This window comes from Antechinus flavipes, chromosome 4, assembly GCF_016432865.1.
Source record: "Antechinus flavipes isolate AdamAnt ecotype Samford, QLD, Australia chromosome 4, AdamAnt_v2, whole genome shotgun sequence".
Classification (NCBI taxonomy): Eukaryota; Metazoa; Chordata; class Mammalia; order Dasyuromorphia; family Dasyuridae; genus Antechinus; species Antechinus flavipes.
Window position 1 is genome coordinate 329164288 of NC_067401.1, and position 23672 is coordinate 329187959.

Sequence of the window (23672 nt, forward strand, 5' to 3'; positions counted from 1 at the left end):
GATGAGGATATATGATATGATAGCCAAAGAAAGTATGACAACATTAAACTATTTTAAGAAAGGCATAACTTGGGACAGCTGGGTGACACAATGAATAGAGCATCAACTCTGGAGTCAGGAGGATTTGAGTTCAAATTTGGCCTCAGACAATTTATTAACTGCTTGGGCAAATCACTTAACCCCATTGCTTCCCATAGACACCCCCCCCCAAAAAAAAAGGAAGGAAGAAAGAAAGAGACATAATATAACATACAAGAATTAGGAGTTAATAGGTTTTTTTGTACTCTGTCTTCATTACGCTATGTCCAGAATAAAGTCAAATTCTGGACACTACATCTTAGAAAATTATAGAGTATTTAGAGCAGGGCAACTCGGATGGTGAAGTGTTTCAAGAAAATGTCATATGAAGATTAATTGAAGGAAAAGGGTGTACTTAATCTTGAAAAGTCTTGGGGGTGTGTTAATAATATCTGTGTTTAAGTGTATAAAAGACTACCATGTAGAAGAGAGATTAGGCTTATTATGTTTGGCTTGAGGGTAGAAGAAGGAGAAATGGGTGGAAATTGCAAATGGGAAATACTTCCTAAAAATGAGGAGCTATCCAAAATGAAATGGACTGCTGCGGAAGGTAATGGGTCTACTTTGTTCCAGAAGGCAAAAATAACTAAGTCTAATGGGTAGAAATTATGGTGAGCCAAGATCTATCCTGTGGGAAGAATTTTCTAAAATTGAACATTGTCCAAAAAAAAAAAAAAAAAAAGGAAATGATTTTCCTTTTGAGGAAGAGAGTTCTGTATCACAGAAGTATTCAAACATGTCTTGATGATCAGATATCTTTTTAAAAAATGAACAAATTCCTGCATTGATTGGTCAGACTAAATGTGTTCTTTCTTTCCTGATAGTGTTAATTACTGCATGTATAGAATACTGATAAAACCCATCAAGAAGTTGAATGTATTGATTGTTGTACATATGCACATTGCTATTTATAGAAAGTTAGAAATTCCAATATGTAACTAGGCCTGCACATTTTCACTGAATTAATTATTGACAAGTTATATCAGCTTGGCTATCTAGAGATATTCTTGATCTGGTTTTCTATATTTTGTTCTATCTATTATATAATTGGTGAATGTTTGTTTGGATTCTGTGTCATGAGAACAATTATGAAAGCTAAATATGAGGTCTGCATTAATTTAGTGCACTGGCATCAGAGAGCTAGACCAGTTGCTTTCTAATTTCCACTTGAATTATTTAAATAGTAATGAAGAGATGTTGATCACCTACAAGCTCCATAGTATTGTAAGAACTTTATTCATTTGCCAATGCTAAACCTATTTATAAATGATTTGTTTCAGGATGAGTATATGAATATCTCTATCATGGAGGGGAGAAGAACTCCCCCAAAATGACATTTTTCAGTGTCAATAGACATTTGCTACTATAAATAGTACTGTGTCTGTGTGTCTGTATGTGTCTGTATGTGAGAGAGACAGAGAACAACACACAGAGAGACCGACACACACACACAGAAACAGAGACAGAGAGAGACCAAGACAGTGATAGAGACAGACTGAGATAAAGAGAGAGACAAAAGAAAGAAGAAAAAAAAAGATAGGGAGACAGGGTGGGGGATGTGTGTGTGCAAACAGAAAAAAAAATAGAGAACATGGGAAAAGAAAGAGAGAGTAGGTAATAAGAGCAAAAGGGGGGGGGAGGAAAAGAAAAGAAGGGAATAGAGAAAGAGAGAGACAGAGAGGGAGAAATATAATTTAGAGGCAAAGGCAGAGATATTTAGAGATAGAGAATAGAAATATTGAGAAAATGTACAAAAAGAGGAAGGAAATATAAAATGGAAGAGAGAGTAGAGCAAAAAGAGGAAGAAGAGGAAGGACAGAAAAGAGAAAGGCAGAGATAGAGAGAAATTAAAATAGAAAACAAATATTGAGAGAGAAAGATGGTACATTAAAAGATGGAGAAAATAAAAAATGAAAGAAAAAAAGACAGGAGGGAAAGAGAGAGAATAACAGTGACACAGAGAGATAGAAGAATTTTTTTTGCATCTCTACATCCAGTGAAGTTTAGAGAAAGGTTTCTAATAATTCACATGGTTTGGATCTTTTCATTCTGTAGTTTTCCCGAGCTGAATAGGGAATACTTTCACATTACAGCCATTGTGAATTGATTTCTGCTCAATCTAGTTTAAATCTTTCAGCAAAATTACAAAAATGAAAATGGGTTTTAGGCTCATTGTGTGTAGGGGCAGGAGGGAGGTAGGGGATCATTGAAAAGGAGGCAGGTATCATAGTATATGGTTGAAATTATGAAATATTGTTGTTTCTCTTAAATGCTTTGGTTAGGGATTATTTAGTTTCAATTCCTTGTCTATTATAAGTCTCAAATGTTATTCATCTACTTGAATTATCTGAAGTAAAATGTTAATAAGAAGCTTGTGTAAAGTCACAAATCCTACTTGATAAAATTTTAAGGTTCAAATTCCGTAGGCAACATGGGAGAGTAGAAAGAGACAAGCCTTGGAGTGAAGCGATTTATGGTCCAAATCTTTTGCTGTGTCATAACTACATTTTGACCATTACTTAATCTTTGTGACCCTATTTGGAGAATATTATACTACTTGTCACAGAGAGCTGTTATATTTAGATAGGTAAATAGAGATAACAGGAAGGATTTTTAAATAAAATATTATGCAAAAATTATTAATTCTTCTAGTAAGGTTAAGAATGAGCATTTAGGTGTCCACAGTTGATACAATGGAGAACAGGAAACAGGAAAACCTGAAGTCAGTTATTAACTTTGCTGTTGGTTAGTCTTTTTAGTCATGTCTGACTCTCTGTGGCTACATTTAGGGTTTTCTTTGCAAAGATAATGAAGCAGTTTGACGTTTTTTGATCCAGTTCATTTTACTGATGAAGAAACTGAGGCAAATAGAGTTAAGCAACTTGCCAAGGGTCAGAAAGCTAGTAAGTATCTGAGCCAGAATTAAATTGAGGTTCTACTGTTTCCTGTTCTCCATTGTATCAACTGTGGCACCTAAATGCCCCATTCTTAACCTTATTAGAAGAGGCTAAGCAATAGTTGATGGGCTAAATGGTAGAAATTGACAACAGCTTTGGCCCACAGCCTTGAAAGAGCTGCTTGGTGACTTTCAATCATGATGTTTAGTCAAAGGGGAAATGAAAGCAGCATATATTTATTAAATGCCTACTATGTGCTAATCACTCAGTATTTTAGAAATATTATCAATATTATTTCATTTGATAAAAGAAAAAAACTCTTCATTTATTAGAGTTCGTGATAAGCCAGGATGTATGATTAAAACACAATTGTATGTGTGTATATAGCACATGCATAGATGTATAACAAAACTTATTTCTAAGGAAGCAGTCCCCAGTCACCATGCTAGGTAACATAATTAAGTTTTTTTGTCTTCCTGAATTATTTGTGCATGCATATATTTCCTGAACACTTAAAAAAAATAACTAGATTAAATTTTGTGTATATTTATCATAATTTTGTTTTCCTTTTAAATACAAACTATGATAAAACAATTATTATATCACCCAAGTTTCTCTGTGTTGAAAGCAGCTAAAATACATCTTTGTTTTTATTTATCCTTTGGGACCTGAAATTCCTTTCCAGAAGGATAATAAAGAATGTGGTATTTGCTGGTTGCAGTGAGGTACTAGGATAAATGGGTGGAGTGAAAACAAAAATTTCTGTTTTAGAAAACTTGGAGAGAGGTAAAATACAGATATTTTTGAATCTACATATACATGTAGTGTGTATTCTGTTTAATTGATAGTTTGAACTTTTTCTTACAAATTTTAGATTATTGACTATCTAAGCTTACGAGTAAAAAGCAAACATAATATCAATAAACCCAAACACATTTTGGAGAAGGATTTTTTTTGTTAGTAGAATCACTAAAAAATGTTTCTTTCATATATCATAGGTATAAATTCCTCTGTGTGTGTGTGTGTGTGTGTATGTGTGTGTGTGTGTGTGTGTAGTTTTGAGAATATCTTGAAACATTTTCCATTGTCACAAACTATGTCTGAGAAAGAAATATTCTTCTTTAAAAGCTATGCTAATTCTGTAAATACCAGTTATTTAACTGAATTACAATTTTTCTTAAATACTAAAATGTTAGCATAACAGTTAAAAATTAAGCACCTATTTTGAAGGGTTTTTGTCTTTGGAGTAATTTAATGATAGGCAATATTTATTTATTGCCCACTGAAGGCAAATTACTAAATGTTATTGGCTTCAATTGAGCAAACATTTGTTTAGTGTATACTATGAATGCACTTAATGCACTTACCTGCTAGGGGGCATAAAGAGGAAGAAATGACAAAGCTCTTAAATTAATTAATAAACATTCATTAAGTGCTTACCATGTGCCAGGCACTGTGCTACATGCTGGGGACTATATACAGATCAAAATAAAACAATTCTTGCTCTTAAAGTACTTCCATTCTAATGAAGAAAACAACATGAACATATATATGTATGTACATACATATGTGTGTATATCTCCATGTATATATTATACACAATGAATACAAGATTGTTTCATGAGAGAGAGCACAAAAAGCATGGGAGTTCAATTCTTCAAGAGTATATTCTCTAATAAAGTTAACAAGGATCGAATGTGATGCAGAAAAGTCCACAAATGTGGTAAAAGAAAAATTTAGGAGGAAGAGATCTGGGAAAACTTTATAAAAAGAAGTACCATAGTTTATTCTTGAAAGAGGAGATGAATTAAAAAAAGAGAAAGACAGAGCAAAAAGATTTTACATCTGGGGGAATCACCTGTAAGAATTGATAGAGACAAATCTAAGATTGGGAAACAGTTTGGCTTTACCTGAAATATATAATCTGCAAAGGCAATACTGTAAAATAAAGCAATAAACATATCCTGAAATTACAATGCAGAGGGCCTTGAACACCAAGTTGAGATATTTTTATGTTATTAACTTCATAAAACCAAATTTGGTATTTATTTCAATAAAGTTACAAAATTTTGAAAGTATCTCCAGTTCATAGTTATGCTTTCAGATTATTTAATGTAACTTGAGTAAAAAGACTATCTAGAAATCATAGAAATACTGCCAAAGGCTACCAGATGAATGTGAAATTGATCGATTATAATATGGTTAGAAATTTCAACTAAAAATTCCAGTACATAATAGGGAAACACTAAAAAGTTTTGAAAAAAGGGAGTGATGTTATCAGACATATATTGAACAATTAATAGTGGCTGTATGAAAGATGAGACAACATAGCATAGTAAATATATAATTGCTATCTCTGAAGCCAGGAATTTGTAGATTAGTACTGGCAGTGTGATCCTGGATAAGTAATCTAACCTCTCAATACCCTTGCAACTCTCTCTCATATTGCAGAAAAAGTGCAAACTTACATTGATCGGACAAATGTAGTCAGAGAAAAAGAAAGGGAAAGAAGAGAGAAAGGAAGGAAGGAAGGAAGGAAGGAAGAACAGAGCAGGGAGGAAGAGGAGGGAGGGAAGAGTAAAGGAGTGAGGGAAGAATAAGGAAGAACGAATTGACCATTTCTTTTTCAGTACCTTTAGAAAAAAATGCACTTTCAATCTGGGGATGCTTTCTCTCCATCTGCAACTTCTTTTTTTAAATTTTTGTGCCAGGTAGCATAAAAGATTGTCTAGACTTGAACTTTTACATCAAATTCTTACTTAACTATATAACCTTGGATAAGCAATTTTATCTCTCTATGCCTCAGTTTCCTTATCTGTAAAATGGGGATAATATTATAATGCACTTCACAAGATGGCTGTAAGCATTCAATTAAATAATATATGTAAAGTACTTTGCAAAACTTAAAGAGCCATATAAATATCAGCTGTTGTTATCATCCTCAAATATGGTATTCCTTTCCATTTCCAGCCATTTGTTTTTATGTTTTCCTCTATCATTTGGTCATATTATTTATTGTAATAATCACAACTCTAAATATTTGTAATCTATATTTTCTCCTAATATATTAGACATTACTTCTCTACTCTATTGGTGCTTCCCCTCATTTACATTCTTTTATTTGTTTTGTCCACCAGTTTGGGGCTGTGCCAACTGCAGAGTGACACTCTCCAGTCCGTCTGGGACTTTTACCTCTCCATGCTACCCTAATGAATATCCAAACAGCCAGGTTTGCATGTGGACACTCCGAGCTCCAACTGGATACATCATTCAGATAACATTTAATGATTTTGATATTGAAGAAGCTCCCAATTGCATTTATGATTCATTATCCCTTGACAATGGAGAAAGCCAGACTAAATTCTGTGGAGCAACTGCCAAAGGTTTATCATTTAACTCAAGTGCAAATGAGATGCATGTGTCCTTTTCAAGTGACTTTAGTATCCAGAAGAAAGGTTTCAATGCCAGCTATATCAGAGGTATGTAAACTGAAAGAAGTGCCAAGCTTCTGTTTTTATTTAACATGTGTTATAATAAACAGACAACAGAACCCGAGGACAGATTTAAGCTCTTTTATTGTCTATGATTTGAATTTGACTTTTGGGGCAAATGTGCAACAGATAGATACATACTAGATCTGGGATTCGAACACAGTAGGACTGTATTACTTTAGGTTGTTTAGATATAGAAGACATAAATCTATTTCAAATACATAGAAGATATTTTCTCTATTAATCATTAGGTCTATGTAATTATGACATTAGCTTAGCAATCAATTTAAAATACCCACACTTGTGGATTTATTTTTGGTTTTTGGAATGCTACCCTTTCAGGATTTATACTACGGCACAAGTATAGCATGCAAGTCTTTTTTAAATAAGAAAGTATAAATAACATCTTTGGTATTCAGCTAATAGATCTTATTAATGCCTTGTTGTCCACACTCCCCCTACTTTTTCTTGGAATTCAGTTTGGGTAATTGAATATAGACTGATGATGAGAAAATTACTTATTTTTTCAATATCTCAGGTAGCTCTTTTAAAAGATGAGTAAAAGATTAGGTGCTGATCTTCACTAGTAGAAATTTAAAGTAATTTGCTTAGGGACCAATGAAATCACAGGTCCAGTAAAAACAAATTATTTTCTGTTCTAAAAAAATTTACAAAATATGCTTGTAATCTGACTTTATAGATAAAAATAAATATTAAGGCTCCTACATATAAAAATCTTATGAGATGACTTTAGAGAAAGAAAAAATAATCATCTTTATTATGACTTTTGAAATAATCTCACAGGGAACCTCAAGTAATCAGCAAAATACATCTAAAATTCTTAAGGGAGATGATGTTTTCAGTATAGTATGCTATTTTATTTACCATAGCACATATACTCATATCTAATACTAAGTGACATATCCTCAAGTATATTTTAAACTATGATCCTGGTTACTTGAGAAAGATATGGAAATGACTTAACTTCTTCACAGATGGAGCATCTTAATAAGCATAGGAGGAAGAAAGCTCCTGTTTTCAACTTCTAGACCTTTCTCATGTTTTATACTCACCTTAAGAAAAGCATGTGCTGATATCAATGAAAAACTGAAAGGAGGTCATGTTTGTATAGCAGTTAGAAATGCAATTTTTGCTTTCATTTCTCTCCTGCTGATACTACCCACGATGCTTTACCACATGTGTACAACACAAATTTATTCTTCAGAATTCCCAGTCTTCTCATCCATAACTTATTGGAAAATAAACAATGTTATTGTTTTTTAATAGGAAAGTTTTAAATTCTTATAAGTTGTTTAAAAAGTTTTTTGTGTCAACAATAGGTTGTTAATCTAATTTTTCATTTTTAAGTTTAGAATTGTAATGGTAGTTATCCTAACATTGAAGTAAACCAGTAAATAAAATAGCATTGAAAAGATGATATTAAAGAACAGGGAAAATATTCATGGGGTGACAAAATGCTGGATGGGAGATTTTTTTTTGACTTTTTTCATAGAAAATGCCTCTTTTTTATATGACTTATTTAAAAAAAAACCACAGATTTTCATTTTCAAAATACACACAAAAATAGTTTTCAACTTTCATCCTTGCAAAACCTTCTCTTCCAAATTTTTCTCCCTCCCTTTCCCTCTCACCCCTCCCCTAGACAGCAGGTAATCCAATATATGTTAAAAATGTGCAGTTCTTCTATGCATAGTTTTACATTTATCATGCTGCACAAGAAAAAACAGATCAAAAATGAAAAAAATGAGAAAAAAACAAACAAACGAATAACAACAAAAAAGGTGAACATATTGTGTTATGATCCACATTCAATACCCATAGTCTCCTCTCTAGATGCAGATGAATCTCTCCATCACAAGTCCATTGGAATTGACCTGAATAACTTCATTGTTGAAAAGTGCCACATCCATTGGAGTTGATCATTACATAATCTTAGTGTTGCCGTATATAATGTTCTTTTGGTTGTACTCACTTCACTAAGCATCAGTTCATGTAAGTCTCTCCAGGTCTTTCTGAAATCATCCTGATGATTGTTTCTTATAGAACAATAATATTCCATAACATTCATATGCCGTAACTTATTCAGCCATTCTCCAAATGATGGGCATCTACTTAGTTTCCAGTTCCTTGCTAATACAAAAAAAACCAGCACATGTGGGTCCTTTCCCCTTTTATATGATCTATTGGGATACAGACCCAGTAGAGACACTGATGGATCAAAGTGTATATACAATTTGATGGCCTTTTGGCATAGTTCCAAATGCTCTCCAGAATGGTTGGCTCAGTACACAACTTCACCAACAATGTATTAGTGTGCCAGTTTTTGCATATCTCCTCTAACATTTATCATTATCTTTTCCTGCCATCATAGCCAATCTGAAAGGTATATATAGTGGGTCCTCAGAGTTGTCTTAATTTGAATCAGTAGAGGGCAAATGCCTCAAAAAAATTGTTACAAACCCTAACCCAATCCAAGTAATTATAAATTTATATTTAATTATCAGCACCAAACTGGATTGGAACCTAAGGGGAGAAAGATTCAGAATCCAAAAACCTATCATTGGTTTGGTCACTTTTTACTAGTCTACAGCTTTATTATTTAATCTCTATTACTAAGGGATACTGTAGAAAAGGAATTATAATTTTTCTGTTTAGCTCTATAGGATAGATCTAAAGCTAGGTGGAAATGATCAGAAAATTATTTCAACTTAATATAAGAAAGAACTTCCTTACCATTAAAATTATCCAAAAATGAAAATGACTACTTTGAAGTAGAATTAGGTTCCTACTCAATTATTAGATATATTTAGGAGTAATTCTTGGTTCACTCAAATCTCACAGGATTGTGAATTTTATTTTGAAAACTTTAGGCTTTCTAATTGACTAATACTTTGTATTAGATATTTTGCTCAGACAAATGTAGCAAAACAGAAATCAGAAATATATTCCCCTTTTCTGGTCCTTCAGACAGGTTCCCCCCCCCCCCCCCCCCCGTCCCCACCTTTTCATGCTTTTATTCACAGGTTTTCTTTCAAATTTTTTGTTCCCATACAGTCCTTCTTTAGAGAGTCAAAATTTTCTAGAGTTATTTGAATGAGAAACAGTTGAATATTTGATGAAGAGAGATTCAACCTTTATATCTTTTTCCTTCCCATTTCTCCAGAGCAATAACCCTGATTTTAATTTTATAAAAAGATAGGCAAAATCGCTCATGCTATTCTTGTGAAAAAAATGGAGTTATATAGGATAAACAATTAGGTGGGTTCACAACCTGTAGTTTCAGTGATAATTTTTGACCTTATCTGGTGAGCTACAGGTAGTTAGTTGTTCTACATGATAACATAGATGTCACTCATACACACACACACACACACACACACACACACACACACACACAGAAACACACACACTCCTTCCAACCTATCTCAATGTTTTTCACATTAACTGCTTAACTTTATCTGGGTACTTTATTACTTATCAATGTTTTTCCTAAGATATGATGCCTATAACTTGGTGATTTTAATAGATGCCAGAAAAGTGGCGCTTCTCTCAAAATATCTTCAATGCTGAATGAATACTTCTGAAGTCAATGGAACATTTGTACAAATTACTCATCACAGCAGCAACTCTCCCAAATTCCTATACTGATTTCTCACCAAGAATGAAATAGGGACTAAACCCGTGATTTTACTGGTGTAGGAAACTTGTGGGTGAGGAAACTCCCTTCTATAAATGCAGCTCAGCACCTTCTTTAAGATTTAACATCATTAATTTATACATTATATATGATTAGGGACTGAAGAGGATTGGTAGTAAAGTTAAGAAGCTGAAGATCATGACATTTGGAAACAGATTGGTGTATTATCTTCTCATTTCCATTCCCATTTTGGTTTATTTGGCTAGTTAGGTTTTCATTAATCTCTATGAAAGAAACCTAATTTCATTTTCACCATATTATGATGAAGAGAAGTGGAAATATCTTTGACATAGATGACAAATTGGAAAAGCATTGCATTCAAACTTGGTTTAAAAAAAAAAAAGATTTTTCTCCTAATTAAGAAAACAAAAGCAAAACTATGTGCCAATAAAGTTGCCCGTTTCCTCTTTCTGAATCTTATAATACTGAAGTGTAGAAACTGCATAGAATTATAGCCTCCCTGATCACGTGTGGGTGTTTTCCACAGTTCAAATGTTGAAATCTGTTCGCTAGTTAGTGACTTGGCTGTTTCTGTTCCCCAGAGTTTTGAATTGTAATCTGGCCAAAACTTTGAATGAGTAGGGATTCCCTTTGTTGGGCCTCTCTGTGTTGCCTCATGTTATAAATAACTCAGTATCTGCTCCCATTGCTTGCAAATAGCTAGTGAAAAGAAAGCCTGATAGAGGTGAGTGTTTAGGCTAGGAAATTACTCAAGGGAGAAATTACAATTACACTAGAAAGTGATCCTCAAGGAAAAGTGGCGAAACCCAGAGTGAAGATTATTGGCAATGAATTAGTGATAATAATGGGATGGTCAAAGGAAGGGTGGGAGTGGCAAAGAATGAGAGAAAAGTAGGGTTCCAGGGAATTGGATCTAAAAGCCAATGGATCTGATATATCAAAGGTTTTAGCAAGTCCCTATTCTGAAACTAATTTGCATCTCTGTATTCTCTCTTTTGTTGTTGCTGTGTTTTGTCCTAGTTGCCGTGTCCCTGAGGAATCAGAAAGTCATTATCCCCCAGGCCACAGATGCTAACCGGGTGTCTGTTGCAAAAACTGTCTCGATTCCAGAACTCAGTGCATTCACTGTGTGCTTCGAAGCAGCGAAAATTGGCAACGAAGACAATGACTGGATAGCTTTCTCCTACTCAGATGCTTTATCAACACAATTATTGAGCTTTGGGAAGGCCAAAAGGGGCTATTTCCTCTCCATCTCTGGTGTAGAATGCTTGCTAAACAAGGTGTTATTGGTAGATTCAAATGAAGACATTTTCACAGAAAACTTTGAACAACTGTGCCTAAGTTGGAACAGCACTTTAGGCTCTGTCAGTGTGAATTTCAAAAGGAGCTATGAAACAGTTATATGCAATTCTACCATTAGCAAAGTTATTCCTGGGAATGGGAAACTGCTGCTGGGATCCAACCAAAATGAAATAGCCTCTTTAAAAGGGGACATTTACAACTTTCGTCTTTGGAATTTTACCATGAATTCCAAAACTCTGTCCAACCTCAGCTGTAATGTGAAAGGGAACGTTGTCGACTGGCAAAATGATTTTTGGAATATCCCGACCTCAGTTCTGAAAGCTGAAAACAACCTAAGTTGTGGTAAGTATGTATAGTAAAATATCTTTCCTTCCTGAGCCCCTCCCCATTGTTCAGAAAATGTGTTTGTCTGCATTAAATTAATAATGTTTGTCATTAAAAAGGAGAAAGTTCCCCCCCCCCCAAGTATATTTGTTCTTTTTCAACTTGTCTACTCAGCTCTGCATAATGTAATTTTTGCTATGGGGTGGCTTTGTTCTTTTTTAAAAGCATTTAATCAAAGCCTTCTGGTCTCATCATTCCTCATTTCCTATGTGTCACATGATATTTAGTGATCTATCATTAACATATTTATACTTCTGTTTTTTAGTCACCATATGATCTAAATAGAAAAGTTAGTAATTTGATTTAAATCAGTGGAAAGTACTAAATAGCAATAAAGGTCTCATTCTTGCCTAGAAAGTATTGCTTAAATAACAAAGCAGTTAAGTTAATGAACTGTTGTTTTGGAATTAAACCACCTTAAAAATCTAAAAAAAAAAAAAAATAGACAAGATCAGTATCCACTGAGACAAAAGTTTGATTGCTTTTATACATAAAAATTTGTTTTACAAGTAATCCTTGAGATCCGAAAGGACCCTGATTCTGTAAATAACAGCAGAGAAAAGTTTAATGTCAGGAGTAAACCATTTGACCTCTTATAGTGTCTTCTTTTGGTTATGTTTGATATTTCATATTACAATTGTTAATGTCAGATGGCAGAATGCAGTAAAGTTAAGTAAAACATTGAAACCTTATTTTCCCAGTGTTAATAAAAATGTAAGCAAGGATCATATTATCTTTGGAATTGTCAGGTCTGATTAATCTTTTCCTCACCAGCAGTTTCCTAAACCAATGAAATCAGAGGTTGAAACAATCAACAACATTTTACATACACTGTCAACTCCAGATTATTCACACTAAGGGAAAGGAACTGATTCTGAATCTCAAAATATCTTCTGCTTGGCTTTGGAGTAAAATAATGGTATCTTAGAATATTAGTATATGAGAGAATTTGCAGCACTTCAAACAAAATAAGACAACTATGAAGACCTGATTCAAAGAGACCTAGAAAAGGAAAGCTTCTTGTCCCTTCTTTCCACCCCAAAGACCTTCTCAGTCTGAGGAACTGATTAGCTCCTGTTGGTTGCTCTCCCATTAAGTTTATTGACTGTCTGGCCCACATTTTCCCTGCAGGAGGTAGGAAGGCAATTAAAGTGATGTGACTTCTGAGGTATTTCCTGGTGGGTGGGTGGAAAGATGGTCAATTATGACCCTCTTCCAGAGAGAGACTCCAGAATGCTCAGAGGGCTGGGTGGTGTTCCCCCAGCTAGCCCTTCCCAATTCTAAAGTTATCACAAGCTGAACCTTCAAACTTAACCACATGGTTCAGCTCCTAGAAAATCCAACAGTCACTGTAGCAAATACCAGGTGAAGAAGCCAGCATGCACTTCCTGTATTTGAGTGCCCTCTGGTTTAGATGCCTAATTTTGCCAAACCTTTGGCAGTCATTAAAAGGTCAAGGCATGAACTACTTAAAACAACTGCTTTCTATTCTTCATGCCACCTTTAAACAGATCTTTTCCCAATTCTAGTAGCCCAGAGCTTCTGTTCTTTAACTTTTGGGAGAAAAAAAATGGAATTTCTTCACTGGTCCATTCTTATCCTTCTTTGTTTGACTAGTTATGTACACAGGACAAATAGGTAGAACCAGTGTCATCAGTAAGGTTATACATTGTGGATCTAACTATGAAGATCAAACCAACTTTCATCTCTGTTGTTTTGAATGTCCCATTCAACCCCCAACCATCACCATTTGTAAATACTGAAATTCCTTCAAGACCAAACTGAGGTACCATGTAAGATCATAAGTTGGAAGAAACCTTAGCACTCAAGTCTGACTTCCTCTTTTTGAAGATGAAGAAATAGAGATCCATAAGGATAATTTTCCAGAGGTCACATAGGAAACAAATGGTAAAACTTGGAATTGAAGCCCAATTTTCTGACTGAAAAGCCTATGACCCTTTCAATAGCCTTTGACATCTAAACCTCTTTTATTTCCCTCTTTTTCTTTGCCCAAGGCAAAATGATCTCTCAGATTTTTTTTCTATCATATTCCTTGCATTTCTCTTTATGCTTATCACATTTTCTCTTCTACTAGAATTATTTGTGTACATATGATGGCAATCTTTTAGACTTTAATTCCTCTGAGAAAGAGGGATCTATAGCTTATTTATATTCTCAGTTGCCCATTTTGGACTTTGTTGGGATACTATCTTCACCAGTACATATCAAATTTCTACATCTTCTAATTCACATCCAAGTCTTTCATTAAATTCTCCACAGAGAATTCATTCAATATACTGGAGGACTTATTTTTTTTCAATATCTCAGACTTACCAATGTGACCTTTGGTTTTGTCCATCTTAACTCTCCTTCTTAATAATTGACAGGCCTCCCTTATTTCTAGGCCCTTTGTGTGATGTTTCAGGTCACTAGGGAAGCATATTGTATACAATTAAGAAATATTAATTGATTGAATTGAACCAGGTTTGTATTGTCAGTATGACAAGAGTGGAATAACCAAATAAAATTCTTCCGATACCTTATTTGGAGTTTCCATGTTTCATTTAGCAGCATCTTTGAGACCTCCCCTACTAGTTTATCTCACCCAAATCTTACAATTTTCAGCATATATGCATGGATTGTGTATAGAAGTATAATTTGCAGATGACTAAGTACATACTTCTTCTTGAGGAATGTATGTTCATATGCTCAATGGAATTTAGCTCTGTTACTTTTACAATAGTCTTCCTGAATTCAAAGTGACTTTTAATTGCATCATTTCTTTTACTCATGGCCTGGGTTATGTTTGAACATATGATGGGGAGGGAATTTCCTGCTGCTTAATGATCAGCTTTGGGAGTTGAAGGACTTTGTCAGTTATAAATTGCCAGGAAATACCTGTGACAGAGATTATTTCAATGCTTGTTAACTAAGCATAACTGCAATAAATAAATAGATGGAACTGTGTATTATTAGTGTATTAACCTTCCTATGCCCCCACTTATTCCCCATCAAAGCATTGCTATTCTCTGATTATAAAAATTCATTTCCTTAAAACTAATGATCATGCAATAACCAATGGAGAAATAGGATTGCATTCCAAGCATTCCATTGAACTGGTCATGTGTGTTAAATATGCAGTTTTATTCCAAAATCAACTTCCAATAGAAAGTGTAATGATTTTTCTAAGTGTGAATTATTAAAATAAATAAATTTAGAATTCAGAAGTAAGACAGTAAAACAAAACATTTACTATTAAAATTGTGGCACCTTGGATATACTTGATGAGTATCCCAGTCAGTGTGAATATCTCAATAAAATGTTTGGATATTTAAAAATCTGTATGCATTTTCACAAATTTTTGAGGACATCCTAAAAATATTGCTGAATTTAAATATTTGAACAATTTTTATTTAGTTTCACTTTCCTTATGTTTCTTTTTTTGAAAACTCTGAATTTTTAGTTATTTATATGGTTCTTTGCATCTTTATAATGTTAGAAATAATTTTTGTTCAGGAATTTCAGTAGCTAAGTCTCATTTTGTGACATTTCTCTTTGAATGCATATGTACAGATAAGTATACATGTACATAAATGCACGTATTTTCAATATGCCTTGTACAATAGACATGTTTTGGACATGTTTGAGATATAGCATAGCTAAAGTTCATTAAGCAAATTAAAGTCCCCAAACTACTTAATGCCATTATTGATTAGAAAATTAATAAGTTGCACACATATATTAATGGTTTTATTCTTCATAATAAATTCCTAAAAAGATTGCCCCTTCTTAAAGATAGAATATTCATGGCTCAATGAATTCTGAAAGCTTGTGTTAACACTATTATACTCTTTATAAAAATGTTATAATGATTTATTGGGTGTTTCCTCCTTTAAGTTTTTTTAACTGGCCATCAGAACTCCATATTCTAAACATAATTCCCAAACTAATTTGACTAAGGAACACTTTGGAGGTTTAAAATATATTGAAGGAACCAAATACATATTGGTCAGGGAAATGGGCATTTCAGACACACTGACCTGATAAGGGAGGATTAAAAAATCATGCCAAACTGAAAAAGAAAAAGAATATCATCTTATATTTATAGTAGACTTTAAGATTTCTAAAGGCTTTTTCTCACAGTAGTTCTTTGGAACAACTCTACAAATATTATCATTCCCATATTATAGATGAAGAAAAATCAAAGAGGTAAGAAACTACTGACTCAGTCTCCCAGTTCATATGAAAAACAACAACAACCAAAAAGAAAAATCCTTTCTTGCCATCCATCCATTCCAGCTAGCTGTCATCTTATTATCCCTTTCCTTTCTTTCATGATTAAATTCCTTGAAAAGGCCATTTACAATTAGTATTTTGTTTTCTTTCTCATATTCTCTTCTTAACTCTCCAAAGTATGGTTTCCATTCTGGTCATTCAACTGAAACAACTTTCTTCAAAGTTATCAATATTATTTTAATTGATAGATTACATGATCTTTTCTCAATTACCATTCTTTTTTGACCTCTTTGTATCACTTGACACTGTTGACCACTGTCTCCTTGACACACTAATTTCTTAGTTTTGTGGCATTGCCTATCTGTCTGACTGCCCCTCAGTCTCTTTTGCTTGATCTTCAACTGGATAATGCCTGCTTCCTTTTCCTATGTTCTAGGGCTCTGATAAGGGTCCTTGATGCTGTAATAAGATATTCTTCTCTTCTCCTTATATATTGTTTTGCTTGATGACTTTGTGTATTCTGATTGTCATCTACATGTAAATGATTTTCCAATCTATTTGTTCAATCCTAAATTTTCTTTTGAATCTTCATCTCACATATTCACCTGTCTATTGGACATCTGGAACTGGATGTCTTCTAGATATCTTATATGTCCAAAACTGTAAACTCATTATCTTTCCCTCCAAATCCTCTCTTTTTTAATTTCTCTATTACTGTGCAAAGGTAGTTAATCAGGTTTAAAACCAGATTTTAACTCTTCATCTTTCTTATATTCTTTATCTAATATATTGCCAATCTCTGTCAATTTTACTTTCATAATGTCACTTGTATATATTTCATTCTCTTCTTTTATATTGCCATTACCCTCATCCTAACCTGCTGCCTCACAAGTCTCTTCTTACTCTAGTCCATCTTTCACCTAAGGGCTAAAGTAATATATTTCACCACCACCCTTCCCCAGACTCAGTAAACTCTAGTGTCTCCCTATTGGCTTCAGGATCAAATAAAAGTCCTTTGTTTTGCATTCAAAATCTTTCATAAATTGCTCTCCTCCTACCTTTCTAGACTTCTTATGCCATTCTCCTTTCCACTTATAATCCAGTAACACTGGCCTCCTTTGATATTTTTTTCACTGAATTTTCCTCATCTGTGTATTTGCATTGGCGTCCTTTGCCTGGAATTCTCTCCTTCATCATCTCCACCTCCTGGTTTTACAGTCTATCTTCCAAGTCTCATTATAAATCCCACATTCTCTAAAAAGCATTTCCTGGTTCCCTTTAATGCTGATACCATCTTCCTGATAGCTCTGATTTATTCTGTATATATTTTGTTTGGACATAAATATTTGCATGTGGTCTTCCCTCTTCTGCTTAGAGAGTGAGCTCCTTGAAAGCAACAGTTATTTTCTTTTCGCCTCCCCCATTCTTGCTTTGTATTCCTAGTGCTTAGAACAGTGCCTGGCAAATAGGAGGTGCAGAAATAGTCCTAGACTTAACTTGATATATTGAATTCAGTCCCAACTAAGTTCTCCAATTTGTCTAGGATTCTTCCTGCCCTGCCAGATTGAGCAAATTAAGCCTATTTTCATACTGAACAAAAGTTGTATGTAATTATTTATGCTATACATGTGTTGTATATCATATAAGATTATTTTAGAAGGAAACTACCACTGGGATAAAATTTTTCTCAATAATTCTTTTCATTATTTTTGTTGAATCCTAAATTGCTGCAGAACAGCCTGAGTAGCACTGCATTAATTTACACTACTTTTCACTTAGACCATCTCAGATTTTCTTTTCTAGTTGATCAATATTATATCCTTTCTTTTTTTCAACTTTACTAAAATCCGATAGAGGTTCAAGTTTAGAGAGTGCAGCTTTCTATTATTTTTTCAAAATATCAGGACAACTCAGAAATTTTAGCAGTCATCATCATTTTATTTTGGTAAAATATTTTATTCTTTGGAATTGTGCAATCTTCCCTTAAATATCAATTACATGCAAGGATAATTTTTCCACTGAAGGTATGATGCTCAATAAATTATATAGAATAGTTATTTATTTTATGAAAAATTCTCTCTCTCTTTCTCTCTTTCTCTCTCTCTCTCTCCTCCTCTTCCTCCTCCTCTCTTCCTCTTCCTTTCTCCCTCTCTCCTTCTCTCTTTCTTTCTCTCTCTCTCTCTTTGTGTCCCTCTCCCTCTCCATCCCCTGATCTGACTATAAATGCAGCAGTCATTTATGAATTTAATCCAATCACTGATCAACATTGAAGTTTTAATGTATTAGCCCTATCATAGCTCAGTGTTCCTAAACTCAGTCTATTCACTGTCCTTAGCTTCTCCAGTAAAAAGGATTACAGAATTATGCTCAATAGTTGTTGTTGATGATAATAATGTTATTTAATCTTTAGGAGGAAAGAGAGAGGGAGAGAGAGAGCAAAAGAGTGAGGAAGGAGAGAGAGATGGGGAGGAAGAAGGGAAAGAAGGGGAGAAAAAGAAAGGCAAAAGGAGGGAGAAGGAAAGAATCAGAGAGGGGGAAAGAGGGGGGAAGAGAGAGACAGACAGAAAGGGGGAGGGGAAGGAAGGGAGGGAGGGAAAAAGATTTTTGCTTTTGCTACTGGTGTTTTACCAATGATTTAGAGTTGGTGTGTTCATTAAAATCTATCTGTAAATGTCACAGCTAATATTAAGCAGAAATCTTTATTGCATCAACAGGAGAAAAAGGACAAAAATATATTAATGCGGTTTCATTGGGGAAGGAGAGTGGTTGGGGGAGTGTGTGCAAATGGAAACAAACATATAAGAGTCAATTTCTCAAAGCCCTCCATTGATGCCTAATGTTTTGATATCTCCAGGGAGGATTATCTTGATTAATTCCTTTAACAATCTTCTGTTTTGTAAATCTGTCAGGAGAAGAAAGTTGACATAAACAAAAATTATACCTTATGTTTTTGGAATAGGTGACTTGGGCAGGATGCCTTTTATTCTATTCTGTTTTATTCTAAAACTAGAACTGGGTTGCAATTTTACTTTACAAGTCAAATTTACTTAATGATGACTTCATAGGATCATTGTTTTAGAACTGGAAGGGAATTTAGAAATAGCTAATCCAATCTATTTTACAAATGAAAAAAACTGAGATGAAATTTTTTATCCAAAGTCAGATCTATTTAAGAATAAACAATTTTGTATTTTAAAAAAAGTACCTATATCTCATGATTGTGTTATCTAGATAAGAACACAGCTCTGTAGCTAGAATAAACCTCAGAGTTTATCTTGTCAAACCCTTTTATTTTGCAGATACAGAAAATGACACTCAGAGGAGAAATGACTTTTTGAAATTAAAAAGGTGACAGAGTGAAAGTTTGAACATAGGACTTCTGATTTTAGCTCTACTGTTCTTTCCAATGTGCCATGCTGAATCATTATCACCAAACATAACCTAGTCTAGATTTTATGAAATTTTATGTAACACCTGAGCTTGAAAGACATTATAGAATGTCTAGAGCAAAGTATTCATTTTACTGGTGAAGAAACTGATAATCAGAGAGATTGTCATTTGACAAGGTCTAGGTTGATAAGAGACAGAGTCATGACTTAAGTAACCCACATCTTTTGACTCCCAGTCCAGTGTCCTTTTGACTTCAATGCACACTCACTATGGATACTGTGGATGACCAAAGAATATGTATTAGACATGTATGGAGTCATGCCAGATACAGTACGTGATAAATAAAATAGAGAAGACATTATTTTAAAATTTGAGATTGAGATGTTGAGTTTTAGTTTAAGAATTACAGTATTGAAAATGAAAGTGTCAAATCATTAAAAAAAAATGATGATTCAAGGGGAGTAGTTAAAGAAATATTAAATCAGGCCTTTTTTTTACTCTTTTCTTCCTTCCTGCTCAAGTCCTTTATTGAGGTAGAATTATAATTTGATTTGATTCCCTCCACTATTTCCTCTTTACCCTTCTCATTCTAGTTTACTTTATTTTACTATTAACCGTGATATAACTAGGGACTCTCTAAGGGAATCAAAGACCTCCACTTATCTGGGATGTTAAGTTTAGGGAATAACAAGAAAATCTGTTTGACTGAATTCTAGAATGTATGAATGGGGGACCATGCACAATAAGCCTAGAGAGGAAAACTGGGCACAAATTGTGAAGGGTTTTGAATGTTAAGCTGAGGAGTTTTCATTTTATTCTAAAGCAGTTGGAAGCCAATGAAGGTTCTTCAGCAGGGAATACTTTTGCAATTTTTATTGTAGAATAAATGGGAGACTCCCCCAGGCAGCTTCTTCTGCCGGTTTTGGTGTCTTAAATAAAATCCTTGAGATCCTCAATAAGACATTATTTACTTAGAACAAGTTATTAAATTTCCCCTATGAAATAAACAGCCCTTATTTAATCATCCTTTGGTCTCTAAATAGTTATAATTTTCATTTCATGAGGTTTACTCAAGTTCTAAAGCAGTTACACGCAAATAAACTGAGGATTCATAATGCCCTGTGTCTTTAAATTCTCGAATTGGTCTTACTCTCATTCTGTGTCTTTAAATCTAAACTTCTATATATTCACATGTTAAATTTTAATAGATAAAAGTTGAGGTTATTTTTATTGTGACATTATATTATTATATATTGTTATTATTAACCAGAGGTTATTATTTTACTTTTTTTTTTTAAATCCTGAACTCCTAACATATGTTTTCCACTATAGGAAGGTTTGAATGAATGAATGTTTAAAATAACATGAGTTCTGCTGTTGTCTATTCTACGGACTATTTTCACTCTAAAGCTTTTTGTCTTTTATTTATATGTGTGTGCTTTGAAAAAAAATGTAATTCAAATGTATGTAATGATTTATTTCTATTTATTAAGGTTCCTACCTGATTCCACTACCAGCATCAGAACTCACTAGCTGTGCAGAACTGGGAACCCTTTGTCAAGGTAAGTATATGACATCAGTTCAACAATTTTGTTTTTCTAAACTTCTGTTTTGCTATCATGCTATTTTAGATAATACTTTAGTTATTGTTTTGGTTTTTCAGTTTCACTTTTCTTTCTTTCTTTTTAAATTTTGCAAGCCAACAACCAGAAAAATTGAAGGAGTTCTGGAAGTCTTCTTAGATGTGTGGGTGTACTGTACATATGGTATAAAGAAAGGAATGCATTCACACACTCTGACCAGTTTTCCATAAAGCTTTTACTATTTCAAATGTGAATGATTACATGACTATTTAACAAGGGTTGATTTCATTTCTTCCTCTATTTTCTTCTCAAGCAGATTGCAAAGGTCCTGTATTAATCCTGAAGCAGAATGTTCTAAAGAAGTATTCATGTTCATAAAATGAGAACAAATATTGAAAGTAAACGTAATGCTCTGCTAACTTAACAGGAAACTGCCAGATCATTTATCATGTACAATGGGACTTTGATTTCAAAATAACCACAGGCTTGCTCAGAATTATTGCAATTATTATTAATGTAATAATAATAAGTATTATTACAGATAATTATTGTTAAATAATAATTAGATCATGTTCTATATTCATCAACTATATGTTATGTACTAAGTAGCTGTGTACTCAATAATATATAATTAATATCATTATAATTGTTGAAGTATAATTATTAAAATAATAAAAGTCATCTTTATTTTTCCCCTTGTTACTTCTAATAGGTTGGTAACCCTTTTCGCCCATATCTTCTATGGATTAAATACCAAAAGAAGTGCTGAGCTCTCTGAAACAGAATCATGACTATGGCCACTTTTCAAACTGAATTCAAGGGAAAAATTTTTTTTTCTTTAAACCATGTTTTTTATTATTCTAAATAATAACAATATTCTATCATTATTTTGAAAAATTAATATAAACATTCAGAAATTTTGGTTTTGATTTTTTTTTAATTTGTCTTGGGGGTGAGAGGGGAAAAAAACCTATTATAAATGATAATGGTCAATTATTATTCTTGGTAAAGTATGAAACCAACTAAATTTCAGCAATACAATGAATTATCACATCATTTCTCTTAAACTTATGACTGCTTTTAATATAGTCACTTTTATAAAGAAGTGAAGGATGGGAAAGAGAAAATCTTTTGGGGATTTGGGATTTGGTCAATGGGAGACTTCTGTGGATATGCTTATTTACATGCAATGATTTTTTTAAATATGCTGTTTGCATGTATATATGCACACACAAGTATGAATGTGAAATCAAAACCAAAATTTTTGAACCTTTATGTTGATTTTTAAATAATAATGATAAATGGAATAATAGAATATTATTATTATTTAGAATAACAAAAAACATGGTTTAAGGAAGTGTGTGTTTATTTATGCACACATGTATTCCTCTGAATTTCATTTCACATTGAGGAAAAATTTCTCTTATACTACTTAAAAAAATATCTCTCTCCCAAATACTTAGGAACATTTTCAAAGCAGAACATGAGGTTTTGATCTATGAATTTCAGTGTTAAAAACATAGATATTATGTAATGCTTTGAAAATGTCACCCTTGTAAGGATAGCACTTATATAACATTGGATAGTGCTTAATAAAGCTAGTTGGATCATTAAATGATTGATTTGTTTCACATTTGTTTCTGATTTTGTTTTCTTAATATTTATATTTTCTCTTCTCAAGGAGAAAGAATCAATCCTTGGAGACTTCACTTTAGTTTGAATGTGGCAGAGTTGGAATGACTTAACTTTTATAGAATCTTAGTGTATTTAAAGTCAAAAGAGCACGTTGATGGTCAGCTAGTCTAATCTCTATTTTGCAGTTGAAAAACTGAACTCTAGAAAGTCAAAATGATATAACCAGAGTTCAAAAAAACACATTTGTAACAGATCCAGGACTAAAATTCAGATCTTACTGACTTTCAGTTCAGAATCTTTCTATAATGTCATGATATAAGAATTTTTTTTTTGGTATCTTTTAACCTAGTATCATGCTGAATGATTCCATTTGGGGACATGGAGCCTATCACTTTATTTCTCCTCTTTACTCATTATCAACTTGGAATATGTGATATTTAGTATCTAGCAGTAGACTTCCATTATGCTTATGTATGAGTTTTCATGCATTAATGAGTGCTAGATTGCTTATCCATATTAACGGTCATGTGTTCCTTTGCAAGATTACATCTCTGTCATCTTTATTGCCAGCTACTGTAAACTCTCCTACCACACCACCCATTGCTACCACTAACATGCCTGTTACTAATAGAGTCGATAACCAAAGGAATGGTAAGAAATTGTTCCCTCCCCCCTTTTTTTTAAGTAATGTTTCTGAACCATTAACAACTGTATTCTGAGGGAAAACCTCAAGAGTTTCATCAGTGTGGTTGATATTTAAAATAAACATATATATATATGTGTGTGTGTATACATATATATGTATGTATATCTGTATATATAGCATATACATGTATGTGTATATATACATATATATAGAGATCCTCATACGTGTTATTTCTTCATTTATCTGAAAGACTAGTATAAACAAGTTACTGAGTATTGTTTTACTCTGTATGAGTCAGATCACCAATATAATCGATCTTTTGGTCAATTAAATGAGTAAAATTTAGCAAAA

The 23672-nt window shown here is 33.2% G+C and overlaps 1 protein-coding gene across 1 annotated transcript in view; it reads left to right on the forward strand.

Annotated features, from left to right (window-relative positions):
- The window catches only part of ADGRG6 (adhesion G protein-coupled receptor G6), a 169376-nt gene that overhangs the window by 72334 nt on the left and 73370 nt on the right, over positions 1 to 23672 (forward strand). The window contains exons 2-5 of the mRNA XM_051997866.1: positions 6113 to 6454; positions 11166 to 11789; positions 20951 to 21019; positions 23246 to 23326. Of these exons, the coding sequence (XP_051853826.1) occupies positions 6113 to 6454; positions 11166 to 11789; positions 20951 to 21019; positions 23246 to 23326 (1116 nt within the window). The remainder of the gene's footprint in view (positions 1 to 6112; positions 6455 to 11165; positions 11790 to 20950; positions 21020 to 23245; positions 23327 to 23672) is intronic.